Genomic DNA, 13,566 nt, shown 5'->3' on the forward strand with positions numbered 1-13,566 from the left:
AATAGAACTGGGAGAGAGGTGCCCAGGGAGAGGAGGTGCTGGAAAAATTTACCCTCACAAAAGAGAGTGTTTGCCGTTGTTAGTTAAGAAACTGGGAGGGGTCAGATGTGACGGGGATGAAGGGGTGGAAGTAAAACTGAGGGCTGTGTATTTGAGGCTGGAATTTGGGCAAGTGTTTATGAAGACAGGAAATAGGAGGTGAGAACAGAAAGGGAGAGAACGATTGCGGGACTGAGGGACTAGAGCCGAAGCAGCGTGTGGTCCAACAGTGGATCAAGGAAGCCCGGGTCAGAGAACACCTCATCAGTGACACGAGGGACAAGCCAGGCCCCTTGCCATCAAGGCTCTTGTAGTCAGACTTATGGCCAATTATTAGAACCCTGTGCGACGGAGCTATCGCGGAAGAGCAAAGCACTGCCCTGGGTCTGGGAGGACGTCCTGGGGGGAGTGACACCTGAACTGAGGTGGAGGCAAAGCCTGAACCCGTCTGGCTAGGGAAGTCTAGAGCATACAATCATGGCAACCGGGAAACCTCGTATGTTCTATTCTTTAAGGGGCCAGAGTCTGTGGCCTCTTTAAGAAAGGGAGGGGGCGGTAGCTGGAGGGTGTGCCGGAGGAAGAGGTGGGGCCACGAGAGGAGCGGAAGCCGGAAGTCGCGGCCTGAACTGCGCGTGGTGGAGATGTCGGCCAGCGGGGCAGTGGAGCCGGGTCCTCCGGGGGTTGCCGCCGCTCCCTCCCCCGCCCCGGCCCTGGCTCCCGCCCCGGGACGCCTGTTCCGGCCTATCAGCGCCGAGGACGAGGAGCAGCAGCCCACCGAGATCGAGTCGCTGTGCATGAATTGTTACCGCAATGTGAGGCGGGAGACGCAGCCGCGTGCGGCGGGAGGGTTGGATGAGGCGGCCCGCGGCGGGCGGTTGGCTTCCCTCTAGGCGCCCCACTTGGGTACCCGGAGGTGAGGCACGCCCGGGGGTCGTTAGACCGGGAACTGGGGTTTCATTGCTTCTTAGCTCCTTCTGCTTCCCTAGGGCATGACGCGTCTCCTACTCACCAAGATCCCCTTCTTCAGAGAAATAATCGTGAGCTCCTTTTCCTGCGAGCATTGTGGCTGGAATAACACGGAGATCCAGTCGGCAGGCAGGATCCAGGACCAGGGAGTGTGCTACACTTTGACCGTCCGCGCCCCGGAGGTGAGGAGCCCAGAGCAGGTACCCTAGTGTCCTAGGGAAAGCTTGGGGATTGCAGCCCGAGCTCTGGTCCAGGCGGTGGGGCCGTCGGGCCTGGAATAGATCCCAAGTGTCCAAGCCTGTTTTCCCCTTTGTAAAATGATGTTGGTGCTGTCATGTGCTCAGGTGAGATAAGACTGATGGAAGCGCTTTGTAAATTTTGTCAGAGGGTGTCAAATGAGCAGTTGTTGTTATGAAGAGTACTCAAACCGTTTTGGAAGCCGGGCTCACACCACAGGAGTAGTTTGTACCCTTCCTAAGTGGAAAGAGGAAGAAACAGCTGGGCTGGAGTCTGATGGAGGGGGAGGGACAGTCTGGTATTTCCTGAGGAGAAGCTGTGCTGCTGACCTCTCTGGACTGAAAGTTTTTCTTTCTGCCTAGGACATGAACAGAGAAATAGTGAAGACTGACTCTGCTGCCATAAGGATCCCAGAGCTGGATTTTGAAATTCCTGCCTTTAGCCAGAAGGGAGGTAAGTTTAAGATCAGGGTATTTGGATTGTTTATGCTGACTGGAATCTTATTTACTTTCTTGCAAAGTCCCTGATGCCAGGTCTAGTGGCTGTGTATGGGTTGGCCACGTACATAATCATTGTGACCTTAATTGGCTTAACATAAGCAGAAAGCTTACGTAAAACAGCTTGAGATAGTAATGATTGTAAGAATGTCATGTGCTCATTATAGAGTTTTAGCATCACTTTTCTTAGAGCTGAATGGAACCTTGTTCCCAGCTTCCTCATTTTACAGATGAAATCAAGGCCCCGAGAGAGTTCAAGTGAATTGCCCAGGGTCATACGGACACTTGATGGCAGAACCGAGACTCATCTGTCTTTTGTTCTTATTCTCCAGCTCTGACCACTGTTGAAGGATTGATCAGCCGAGCTATCTCTGCACTGGAACAGGATCAGCCTACACGAAGGGTGAGCCGGGGTTTTCTGATTGCAGTATCTCAAGGAATAATTACTTATGAGATGTGATCAAACAATATGGTGAATGTTTAAATAAAAAAATTTTTTATTGCGGTACACATGGCCATTAATACCCCTCAGAATACTCCCCGTCGCTTCAAACACACTTATCCCATCGTTCTTGCCACTTTCTGAAGCAGTTCTGGAAGTCCTCTTTCTTGAGTGTCTTTAGTAGCCTTGTCGTGGCTGCCTTGATGTCCTGCATCAATTCGAAACATTTACCTTTCATGGTCATTTTGACTTTGGGGAAGAGCCAGAAGTCACATGGTGCCAGATCTGGTGAATAAGGTAGATGAGAACACACCCTAATGTTTTTATTTGACAGAAATTGCCGTACCAGAAATGATGTGTTACAGGGAGCCCTTCCATTATGATCAGGAACTGTGGTGAAGGCTGCTGCCAAGTGTCATCCAACAGAAAGGCAGGGATCTTCAATATGGGAAGCAGCACATTGAACCTTAGTAAGAGTGTGTGACAAGTTTCAACTTGTTTGGTGCAGTCTGTTGGGTGTGAGCTACGGTTCAGAGAAGGTGTGTTTTAAAGTGTGCCGTAAATCATCATCATGACACTGCTCCATGTCATACATTGCTCCTGGTAAAAGGCAATTTCTGTTAAAAACATTATGGTGTGTCCTCATCCACCTTATTCACTGGATCTGGGATCTGGCACCTGGGACTGTGTGACTTCTGGCTCTTCCCCAAGTCAAAATGATTCAGGACATCGAGGCAGCCACGACAGGGCAACTAAAGACACTCATGAAAGAGGACTTCCAGAACTGCTTCAGAAAGTGGCAAGAATGATGAGTTAAGTGTGTTCAAAGTGAGGGGGAGTATTTTGAGGGGGGTTAACGGCAATGTGTCTTTTACTGTAATACATTTTTTTATTTAAATATTCACTGTCATTTTTTTATCAGATCTCATATGTGTCTGAATAAAGTGTTCAGCTTTAAATGTAGATGAACTGTCTCTGACTGAGTGTTGGAGAACTTTTAGGGGAAGCTTATAGTGATTCTATAGCTTCCAGTATGTTGCATACGTTGTGCCTACTGTCCTTTCCACTTCCCTTCCCCCAAGGTATATTCAGGCCTCATCCCAGACAAACAGTGTCACATTACTTCTGAAGAGTCTTTTTTAATCCTCTTGGGTTTATCTGTGCTTTTTGAGTGTTCCATTTTCTCTTATATTTATTATGACAGAAATAGTATAATTGCATGTTTAGTCATCTGTCTTCCTAACTGGCTGGGGAGCCCCCTGAGAGGACTCTGATTTATTTAACCTGGCATGAGTGCCTGGGCTAAATGGTTGAGTGAGTGAGATAATGAGGCTCATCTGACACCACCCTTAAACTTCATACTATTTGCTACATCTTAATGTGAAGTCTGAGTCGCTTTGTTTCCACTCACATTGACAGGTGATTTCCTGATGGAAGTGACGTGGGCATGACAGGGAGTTGGGGCATAAGGTCTTTCACCAGGGCTGATGCTTTTACTCTCTGTTCTTATCAGGCAAATAAGGAAGCCATAGCTGAAAGAATTGACGAGTTCATTGTCAAACTGAAAAAGCTAAAGCATGTGGCCTCTCCTTTCACTCTGGTGAGTACTGAGGGAGTCTGGGTGCCCTAGATTTAGGGGAGGAGAGACCACTGAGAGTTTTCCATTGTGGTGTCTGAGTGGTTTGATGGTAGGTGGAGGATCGCACATAACTTCTTATAATTGCTCTTTACCCATCTGTTAGGTCATTGATGATCCCTCAGGGAATAGCTTTGTGGAAAACCCACATGTTCCCCGGAAAGATGACGCCCTGGTGATCACACACTATAACCGGACTCCACAGCAGGAAGAGATGCTGGGGCTCCAGGTAAGTAGACTGAAGAAACCAAAAGAATGCTTGGAGTTAGTGGAAACTTACTTGCTGATGCTGCTGTCTTGTGTCCCCTATCTCAGCATGTTTGTGCTTCTCATCCAGCTCATGTCAAAAACTTAGAGTAAACTTTACAATAAAGGATGGCAGTGGCTGTGATCTTAAACTCTATTCTTCCTTTGATTGGGCTTTGCTTTCTAGCTTGTCTGTTAAACTCATGAGGTGGCAAGCTGACAAAAGCAAGCCAGAGCATTTTCTCTTACTCTAGGGCAGGGTGTTGGGGAGGCCTGAAGTATGTGTGCCAATATGTGATTTGCATCTCTGCTACTTTAGGCAGAGGCACCAGAAAAGAAGCCAGAAGAGGAAGATCTCAGGAATGAAGTGAGTCACGTTGGCCACGGTGGAGGAAGGAGCAGAGTTGTGGGCTGAGACTGATGCCGCTCAGCGGCTCTCTTCCCACCAACACAAGCACTCAGCAGCATACCACCTGAAGGTCTTTAGCCTGACAGGGCTCACCGGCCTGGGAGAGCTCACCTTACATCCCCATGTTGTGTTCCAGGTGCTACAGTTCGACACAAACTGCCCAGAATGCAATGCTCCAGCTCAGACCAACATGAAGCTAGTTCGTATCTTTTGTCAGGCAAGGGGATTGCTGCTCATCTGACTCAGGCGTGAAGATTATATTCAGGCTGAGGAGTTTTCCGTTCATGGAAAGCACATGTTTTATTCCAAGTGATGAGGATGTTGCCATTGAGGAGAATGTACACCTTGGCTTTTGGGTTCAAAGAGAGAATTAAGCCGGGGTCTCTAGGCTCCTGTGTGTGGCCTAAGCCATATCTGCAAACATTTGTAATAGGTCACCGTGGGTTGCGACCTTGCCCTCTTCTGGAGGACTAAATTAAGGTGCTTCTTGGTATCTATTCCCTATAGTCGTGGGACCAGCAGCTGGTGTTTGTGTTCTGGATTTTTTCCTTCCCCAGAGGGTGGTCTTGGTGTACTGGAAGCAGATTTCCTTAACTCCATCTTCCAGAAATCCCTCACTTTAAGGAGGTTATCATCATGGCTACGAACTGCGAGAACTGTGGCCATCGGACCAATGAGGTAAGGGGGCTCCATTGTTTGTGAAGAAGACTATCTTGAGGGTAACCTGTGTCTTTCATACTTACTAAATCTTTGGGATGAGTGGGATAGGGGTTGGGTCTTTCTCTTAGTATTAGTGTAGGGTGAGAAGCCCTTGAAGGAACTGGGATTTAGCTTAGAGAAGAAAAGTTAGAGATCGCATAAGTCGTTTAAGACATTTTAAAGCTTGGTTGTGTGGAACAGGGAGACCCACTCAGAGGGGTGAAGTGCAGGGAGGCAGATTTTGACTCAAAAATTTTCTAGATCTGTCTGAAAATAGAATGGTTTGCCTGGGAGGGTTGTAAATTCCCTTTCCCTGAGTGTATTCAAGCATAAGCTGTTTAAATTCTTAGACCAGAATATTATAAAAGGGATCCACATGTTGGATGCAGTTGAAAGTCCCTTTCAACGCCAATAATAATTTTTTGAAAAGGTAAATTCAGAGTTTCATGGTAATTTGGGGTAAGTTTTGGTAGGCTGCGGGTGCTGGCCACTCTGCTCCTGGCCAGCTCTCGGTGTGTCAGTTCAGAAGGCTCTGTGCCTGGTAGTTGTTAATGGGCCTGATGGGTGGTCTGAGCCTACCCTGCAAGGTTTCCCAGCACCAGCTGAGGACTGGAGTCTTGTCTGCTGCTCTTGACTACTGTCGTTTACACAGGTGAAGTCTGGAGGCGCAGTAGAGCCCTTGGGCACCAGGATCAGCCTCCACATCACAGATCCCTCAGATATGACCAGAGACCTGCTCAAGGTAACAGCCTGCTTGGGAAAGTGACTCTCCTCCTCGCATGACTTGACTCGAGCTAGGGGAAATTGTCGTCTTCAATTATGTCCTAGGACTGAGGTGTCTCCTTACCTCTGGGGGCTTGAGGCTGGATCCATGGTAGGAAGTGCAGATTCCGGTGACTCAGGCTCTTTTTGATGACCTGGCAGCTTGTCGCCAGCAATGTCTGGAAGGGCTCTTGTGTCTGGTCTCTCATGACAGGATATCTGACAGTTGGGAGCCATGACTCAGTGTCCCTTTATTAGTTTGGTTCCATTCCTTTGGTTCACATGGATAAGAGTGAGTCTAGCTTTAACTGGAAGAATCAGAAAACTGGGATAGCTGACTTTGTCCCCAAACTGTTATTGTTGATATTAAATTGGCAAGAGGACTCTGGTTAGCTTTCTCTAGCAGCCCCTGATTTAAAGCCTCTTTTGACCTTTCATCTCATAGTCGGAGACGTGTAGTGTGGAAATCCCAGAACTGGAATTTGAACTGGGAATGGCTGTCCTCGGGGGCAAGTTCACCACACTGGAGGGGCTGCTGAAAGATATCCGGGAGCTGGTGAGTCACCTGAGTCTAGTGCACAGCTGCTTCAGCAGTGTGGCCGTGGGGAAGGGGCTGGAAGACCTCAGATGCTGTCGTTTTTGGAGCTGATATCTGGGAGTTTCTTTGCCTTAAAGCTGATTTAAGAGAATTTAAGAGACTTAAATATTATTTTGGATTGTAAAGATAAGTTTATGGGAAATTCTGAATGGAAATTCCCAGGCCTTATGTCTGAGACAATGTAGATATATTGTGTAGTTTTCATTTTCACTGTGAAATGAGGGATGAGGGTCCTTTAACCACCTAAAACTCCCCAACATACAGAGGGTACCAAAAAAAATGTATACACATTTTAAGAAAGGAAAAGACTGTATTAATTGTAATAACGTATACTGATAACAAAAGATGTGTGTTAAGTCACGTTTGACTTCTGCAGTTACAAGAGGTGCTCAAAGCGGTTCCCATCAGCGTCCAGACGCTTCCGATTATGGCGAATTACTGCTTGAGCATAGATAATATCTTTTAAAATGTGTATACATGTTTTTGGCACCCTTGGTATATGTGTGTGTTGACTTAGCCCATATATTCATCCTCCTGATGAATCTTAATTGATTCTTAGTTGTCAGGCATTTTGTCTTTGTAAATTATACTTTACCTTGCATTTCTTCAAATTAGGACTAGAGCTCATGTTGTAAGAACATTTTTAAGTTTATTTCATATTGCCAGTTGTCATCTTGGCAGATTAATCCATATGCTCTCAGGAGTGGCTGCCTACGTCAGAAAGGTGGTGTGGGATAAATGGAGACCAAGCTTCCCTGACTGGACAGCGCCTTCCACCTCCGGCAGGTTTATGGTCACACCTATCAAACATAGAGCCATAGAGCCAGTATTCTAGCAGTTTGGATGACATTTATTACAGGTGACTAAGAACCCTTTCACACTGGGCGACAGTTCCAGTCCTGGCCAGATGGAGAAACTGCAGGAGTTTAGCCAGAAGTTGGACCAGGTGAGAAGACTCTCGCCGGTCAGTTCTTGTGTGGTCTTGGGGCTCCAGTGAACAAGAGGCTCCATAACCTTTCTTGCCACCTTTTAAACACTTTATCAACAATGTTGGGGATTCTCCTGGTTTCTCACATCCCATATCATCTTCTTTCTTAGCTTTCTCTCTTATTTTGTTGGATCATCTTCTCTAGTAGCTTCCTGAGAAAGAGCATGGAAAGTAAGATTTCTGGGACATGTCTGAAAATTTCTTTATTCTACATAAATTAATGTCTGGGAATAGAAATTTTAGGATGGAAATAGGTTTTCATCAGAATTTTGAAGACATTGCACTAATGTCTTCCACATTCCAGTTTGGCTATTGAGAAATCTTAAGGCATTTGATCCCTGATCTTTTATATGTGACCTATTCTTCCCCCCCGCCCCTTCTTTCATCTACCCCCACCCCACTCCGGTTCAAGCTATTGTTTCTTAGTCTAGTTGTGTAGGACACCACTCCCTGGCCCCTGCTGGTATTTTGAGCCTTGCACTGCCCCCTGCTGAGGGAGTCGGTCGCCAGTCCTCAGTTGGCAGCTCACGGCAGCTAGCTGCTCAACGCTGGCTGCCAGCCACTCACGCTGGCTGCTGGCCACTCACACTCATGGCAGCACACGGTAGCCCATGGCAGCATACCAGAGCTCACTGCAGCCCAGCTCCAGGGAGAGCTGTTGTTCACAATCTTAGCCATAGAGGCCCATGTGGGAATCAAACCAACAACCTCCGTTTTAGGAGCACAGTGCTCCAACTGCCTGAGCCACCAGGCCGGCCCAACCTATTGTGACACTTTTTTGTCCCCTGTGATATGAAATTTCGGATGTGCTTTGGTGTGGGGTCAATTGTCAAACACTGTGCTAAGCACTTGATGGGTCCTTTGAATCTCTAAATCCATGTGACTCAGTTAGGAAGCTTTTTAAAATTATTCTATTGAGGATTGCTTCCTCTCTGTTCTTTCTGAAACCCCTGTGTTTTGGAATATTAGACTGACTTTCTGGTTTCTGTAATTTACTTGTCCTTTGTCTACTTTCTTTATGTTTGCTCTATTCTAGGACTTTATCTTCTAACTCTTCAATTGAGATTTTCACTTCTGCTAACACATTTTTATTTTCTAAGAGCTTTCTTTGGTCTTTGACTATTCTTCCTTTGCCTTTAAAAAAAATAGTATCCTGTTTTAAGGATGTAGTGTTTTTTTCTACTTGAGAATATTGTTGATTTTTTTGTTTTTTTGACACTTCATTTTCCTTGCACGTTTCTGTTTCGTCTTAAGTTTTATTTTTTGTCCCATGTAACTTTCTGTCTTTTATTGTTAGGGGTTTTGCTCAGATGTCTGGTAATTTTTTTTATTTTAAAAGTAGAGGACTAAAAAACCTGAGTGAGGGTGAGTCTTGTTGACATTGGGCTCATTGTAGGGGATTTAGCTTAGCCATTTTGTTGAGATAGCTCCAGTAGGTCTTTCTTCTTGGGCTGGTCAGATTCCCATCAGTGGGTGTTCCATTTCCTGGCCTGAGGATCAAGGTTCGGCTGGCAGTGTTCTGAGAGCTGAGTGTGGGAAGAGGGAGGGCTCAGGGTGCATGTACGTCTGCTTCCAATCAGGGTACATTCACTTAATCTTGTCTTGATTCCTTTACTCTCAACTGGGCCAGTGACCCCCAGTCTATAGTGTATTGGGGTAACTTCTCCACAGAGTCATTCAGTCTTCTACTGGGATAGAAGAAGGGCAATTGTTGGCCTGTTTGGCGTGGGAGACGAGATTGGGGATGTCAGGTTGCTTCTTAAATAGATTTTTAAATCCTTATTTTAGATACTCTCCACTCCACTTCTGAAAGTACCATATTTCACCAGTTCGTGAAACTTTTGGGCATACTGCAATGTGAATTGGGTTGGTTCTCAATCTGGCAGACATAGCCTCTTCCTACTATGTAAAGTTCACATACTGTATTCTCTCTCCTTTAGATCCTCGAGGGTAAAATGAAGGTCCATTTGATTATGAATGATCCAGCAGGAAACAGCTACTTGCAGGTACCGTAGACCTTCCCTGGTATTTCATGGAGATATATTTCTGACCTTTCTTGAATATGTATTGTTACCTCAGAAACTGAGAGACTTGGTTCTAAATGAACTGGTCTTTATCAGGAAACCTCTTAGCAGAAGTTGGAACATAAGGGAGAAAGGAGAAAAGGTGGGAAGGATTGTAACTGTGTATCAAGAGGGAAAAAAGGATACTCCTAGGCTCCTTCTTCCTATAGTCTAGTTCTTCTCACTACTGTAAGTCTGGCAATGGAGTTTGCATTCTGCAAATCTGATTGTGGAGTGAGGAGAAATGATGCCTTGTCCAGAGACCAAGATAGGAAAACTGAAAGGCTTTAAGATGACTGGGGAGATAGTCTGGTGATTGATAGTAACATTAACATTTATTGAGCAGTTATAGGTCAGGCAAAACTGTTCAAAGGTCTCTCCACGATTAAGTCTATGGCTATAGTCTTCATAAGAAGGTGCAGATAGAAAGTATTTTAGGCAGGCTGTTTCCAAATTCTGCCTGGGGCTGGTGGGTCCCACTCCCACCCATGTGGGCTCTATTATTTCCCACTAGTGGAGCCAAGTCATGTGGAATTGGCAGTGCTTAGAGAATAAGAAAATCACTGAGTTCTTGGGAAGGTGGGAGTTGGAAGCCGCCTGGGGGAGGAAGGATAGCAGGATGGCACAGGCACTGATTATCTGTCCTTGGCCTTGCAGAATGTGTATGCACCCGAAGATGATCCTGAGATGAAGGTGGAACGTTATAAGCGCACCTTTGATCAAAATGAGGAGCTAGGGCTCAATGACATGAGGACGGAGGGCTATGAGACAGGCCTGGTCCCACAGCGGTAGCAGTGGGCGGTTGCCTGGCCAGCCTCTAGCTGCCAGCGCTGCTCAGACTGCACGGTTATTTATTACTATTGGAAAAGGCTGGGGGTGTCCTCCCCACCTGGCCTTGCTCATGGCACACTTTCTAAACAGGTAGTGATGCAAGTGCAAGCCTGTTGGATTATTTGACCTTGTTTTGGAAGTTTTGAATCAGCTTGGAAAGAAACCTGGAAATGAACCATGGGGAGTGTCATTATCACTCTTTTCCAACAAGTCTTTGTCCTCCATCCACACAATGTTCTCTCCTCTAGGGTTGGAACTCTGAAGCGGAAGAACATGGAAGACAGCTACAGCTGGAGTTTGGGTGTAGGCTTGGGGTATATAAAATACTGACTTTGAACAGGAAGGGGGTTTTTGGAGGGAAGGGAGTCCAGTGCAGGTGAAGTTCTTATTAAAATGGTGGCTTTCAAACAGCACTGACCTCTGACTGAATTCACTGTCCTTGTTTGATATCATGCTTGTAGAATTCAACCTCCTGAAGAAAATCTTCTCCACTGTCATTTGCAGCTGGCATTTCATTCATTCCTTTATAGATCTGCGCGGTATACCACTGAACAGTGAACAAAATAAAGCTCTGCTTTCATGAAACTTAAAGTGTAGTGGGGAAAATTGACATTGGGCTGCGGTTGAGATAATAAACTCACAAGTGAAACAGTCTGTCATATTGTGATTAGTGTTACGGAGGAATGTAAAAACGGATGGGGTATGAAGGATGCCAAAGAAGGTGCTTCAAATAGAGTAGTCAGGGAAGACATGTTAAGAAGGTGATAATTTTGACATTTAAGTAAAGCTGAAAAGGAGGTAAGGGAATAAGCCATGCGGTTAGCTGGGGGAAGAGATATCTAGGCAGAGGGAACTGCAAATGCAAAAGCTTGAAGGTTGAAAAATGTTAGAGCTAGTTGGAGATATTTGAGCTCCCACTCTGAATTACAAATGGGGAAACATTCAACCAGAGAGGGAGGGGCTGCTTCCAGTTGCACAGCGCAGTGGGCACTGGCCCAGCTAGTGCTCTGCATTGCATTAACCACTGATTCCTACAGAGCTGGCTGCAGGGGTTTGTTCAATAAAGACCTGTTGATTGAGATACTATGGCAAACCTCAGTGCTTTGTGCTGCAAACTGAACTCTGAAGAATTGCCTAGTAGAACATGACTTAGTAATCACACTCATCTGCTCTTCATCACTCAAACTATTCTCATAGGCCACAAGTGGGATTTTCCTTGGAAAATGTGGCTTGGAAAATGTTCTCATTCTCTATTATTTCTGTCACATTTGACAGTGGATCATCTCTCAACCCTTCTCTTGGCTCCTGTGATTCTGCACCCCTGCTTTCTTTCCTCTTGGAGCATTCCATATTTCAAATCTCGGCCTCCTCCCTTTCCTAATGTGTTTTCATAGGTTCTGTTTTCAGGTACCTCTCCATATTGAATTCTTTGGCATCTCACTACTTTCATGTGGGACTGACTCCCATACCTGAGAGCAAGAGTAAAGTGTTTTAAGAATTTGGAGTTTGTGGTAACAAATGCCTCACAAACCATAAAGCTACCACACTGAACAGACTTCTAAGCAAGCGTTCTACCCTAATAGATTGTCCACAGATGTGTTTCCAACTGACTTGGGGATCCGAGTTCACCAGGTAACCTGATCTATCATTTGGTCTCTTGAATGACTTGCCCTTTGGAATGACTGTGCTTGGAAGGTGGGTCCCAGTGTCAGGTTCATCTCCCTTTGTGAAGGAAAAAAATGGCACTCTGGTTTCGTGCTGAGCCTTGGGAGTTGGATTGGTGTGAGGCAGACTCCAACCAGTTACTGGGAAATGAGTTTCAGAAACCTGAGTTTCTGAACCCGCAAGGACTGAGGAGGTAGCAGGCTCGGATAACCCAGCCAAGGTACTTTCTGTCCTGACAGCGCCACGGCCTTGCAGCCTTCAGTTGTATACTCGGCTACAGTCTCACATCATACAGCCTGATGGGATGGGTGCTTACATCTAACTGCATCTTACCCCACAGCCTCTAGCATACAGCATATGGTTAATCTGCTACATGGTAGTCCTCAGCAGATTCTTAATAAATCTTCCATCTTGGATTGAGTCTTGTTAGGGCACTGGAGGTAACACGGAGGGAACAAGGTTTGGGAAGGGTCCTGCTCTAAGGCCAGGAGAGGTGAAATATCCAGGAGAGGTGAAATATCAAAGTGCCAGCCCAAGAACATGTAGAGTTTCACAACCATGAGGATAAATTTTAAGTGGAAAGTTTTGTGATATATTAAAAGGAGTTCCTTTGCAAGGGCACTTCTACTTCATATTTCAAGCATGTTAAATCCAGCCATATTTAGCCATTAGAACAACACAGGTATTGAGTGTACATCTGTTGTGATGAGGTGAACACGGAATAAGTATGAAGGGCAAGTGTCTTTGCTGAAGTGTTAATGGGTTCGGTAAGACTTGTTGCCGAACATTGTTGGTAAGTTTCCTTTGTATACCTCGACATATCAGTTGCCTGTTGCACATTGCAGGAAATAGTACCTCTCCTTAAATTTAGGGCAGTGGTGTTTAAGACATTTGGCTTTATTCTTATTTTAAAGAATGCACACTTCTACTCTTTACAGAAAAATGACAGTGTTTTCAAATATGAAAAGAACCTGTGCTGGTTCTGTGTAGTCACCTCAGGATTTAGGAAGCCCTTTAGTACTGGCACCTCTAATGCTTCAGTTTCCTGGTCTGTAAAATGGGGATATAAGACCATCTACTTTGTAGGGGTTTTGTGAGGATTCGTGAGTTAATAATTGTGAAGTGCTTTTGATGTAGTTTTCTCTCAACAGAAATTCTAAAGTGTCTGTTTCTGCTTTAAACCCTTTCTGGGAAAAAGTAGCTATAAATAAAATTATTCCCATTTTACAGGTAAGGAAGTTGGGTAACTTCCAGAAGGAAGTAAACTTAAGAGGCAGGCTTCAAACCCAGGCCAGGCAGAAACCTGAACTCTAAGCATGTTGAGGTCAAGTCCATAATTACCGCATTTGGTTTATTAGATGCAACTACAGAGGGAGGGCAATCCTGCTTAACTGAAGTAAACGTGAAGTTTGGGATATAAGCTTGGGTTTTGTCTGGCTAAGGTTGGGTACTGAGTAGCAGTGGAACTGAAGACAAAAATGGGCAGGA

At 45.5% G+C, this 13,566-nt stretch overlaps 1 protein-coding gene and 1 long non-coding RNA gene across 3 annotated transcripts in view; one reads left to right on the plus strand and one right to left on the minus strand.

Moving 5' to 3' along the window:
* Nucleotides 1-10,998, plus strand: ZPR1 (ZPR1 zinc finger). Of its 2 annotated transcripts, none has more exons than XM_019713628.2 (14): nt 1-851; nt 1,026-1,187; nt 1,605-1,695; nt 2,072-2,142; nt 3,695-3,781; nt 3,924-4,046; nt 4,383-4,430; nt 4,609-4,675; nt 5,080-5,150; nt 5,824-5,913; nt 6,379-6,489; nt 7,391-7,477; nt 9,460-9,525; nt 10,240-10,998. In XM_019713628.2, exons 1-14 carry the CDS (start codon nt 681-683, stop codon nt 10,372-10,374), a joined length of 1,380 nt encoding a protein of 459 aa, XP_019569187.1. In that variant the 5' UTR covers nt 1-680; the 3' UTR covers nt 10,375-10,998. The 2 variants fall into 2 exon arrangements, with proteins under 2 accessions (XP_019569187.1, XP_074191546.1); XM_074335445.1 differs by having other exon boundaries at nt 824-952.
* LOC141572178 (uncharacterized) overlaps nt 10,847-13,566 on the minus strand; it is a 4,122-nt gene continuing 1,402 nt past the window's right edge. The window contains exon 3 of the long non-coding RNA XR_012497381.1: nt 10,847-10,960. This is a non-coding gene — a long non-coding RNA (uncharacterized LOC141572178). The remainder of the gene's footprint in view (nt 10,961-13,566) is intronic.

The sequence above is a fragment of the Rhinolophus sinicus genome, linkage group LG06, assembly GCF_036562045.2.
Source record: "Rhinolophus sinicus isolate RSC01 linkage group LG06, ASM3656204v1, whole genome shotgun sequence".
In the NCBI taxonomy this organism is placed as follows: Eukaryota; Metazoa; Chordata; class Mammalia; order Chiroptera; family Rhinolophidae; genus Rhinolophus; species Rhinolophus sinicus.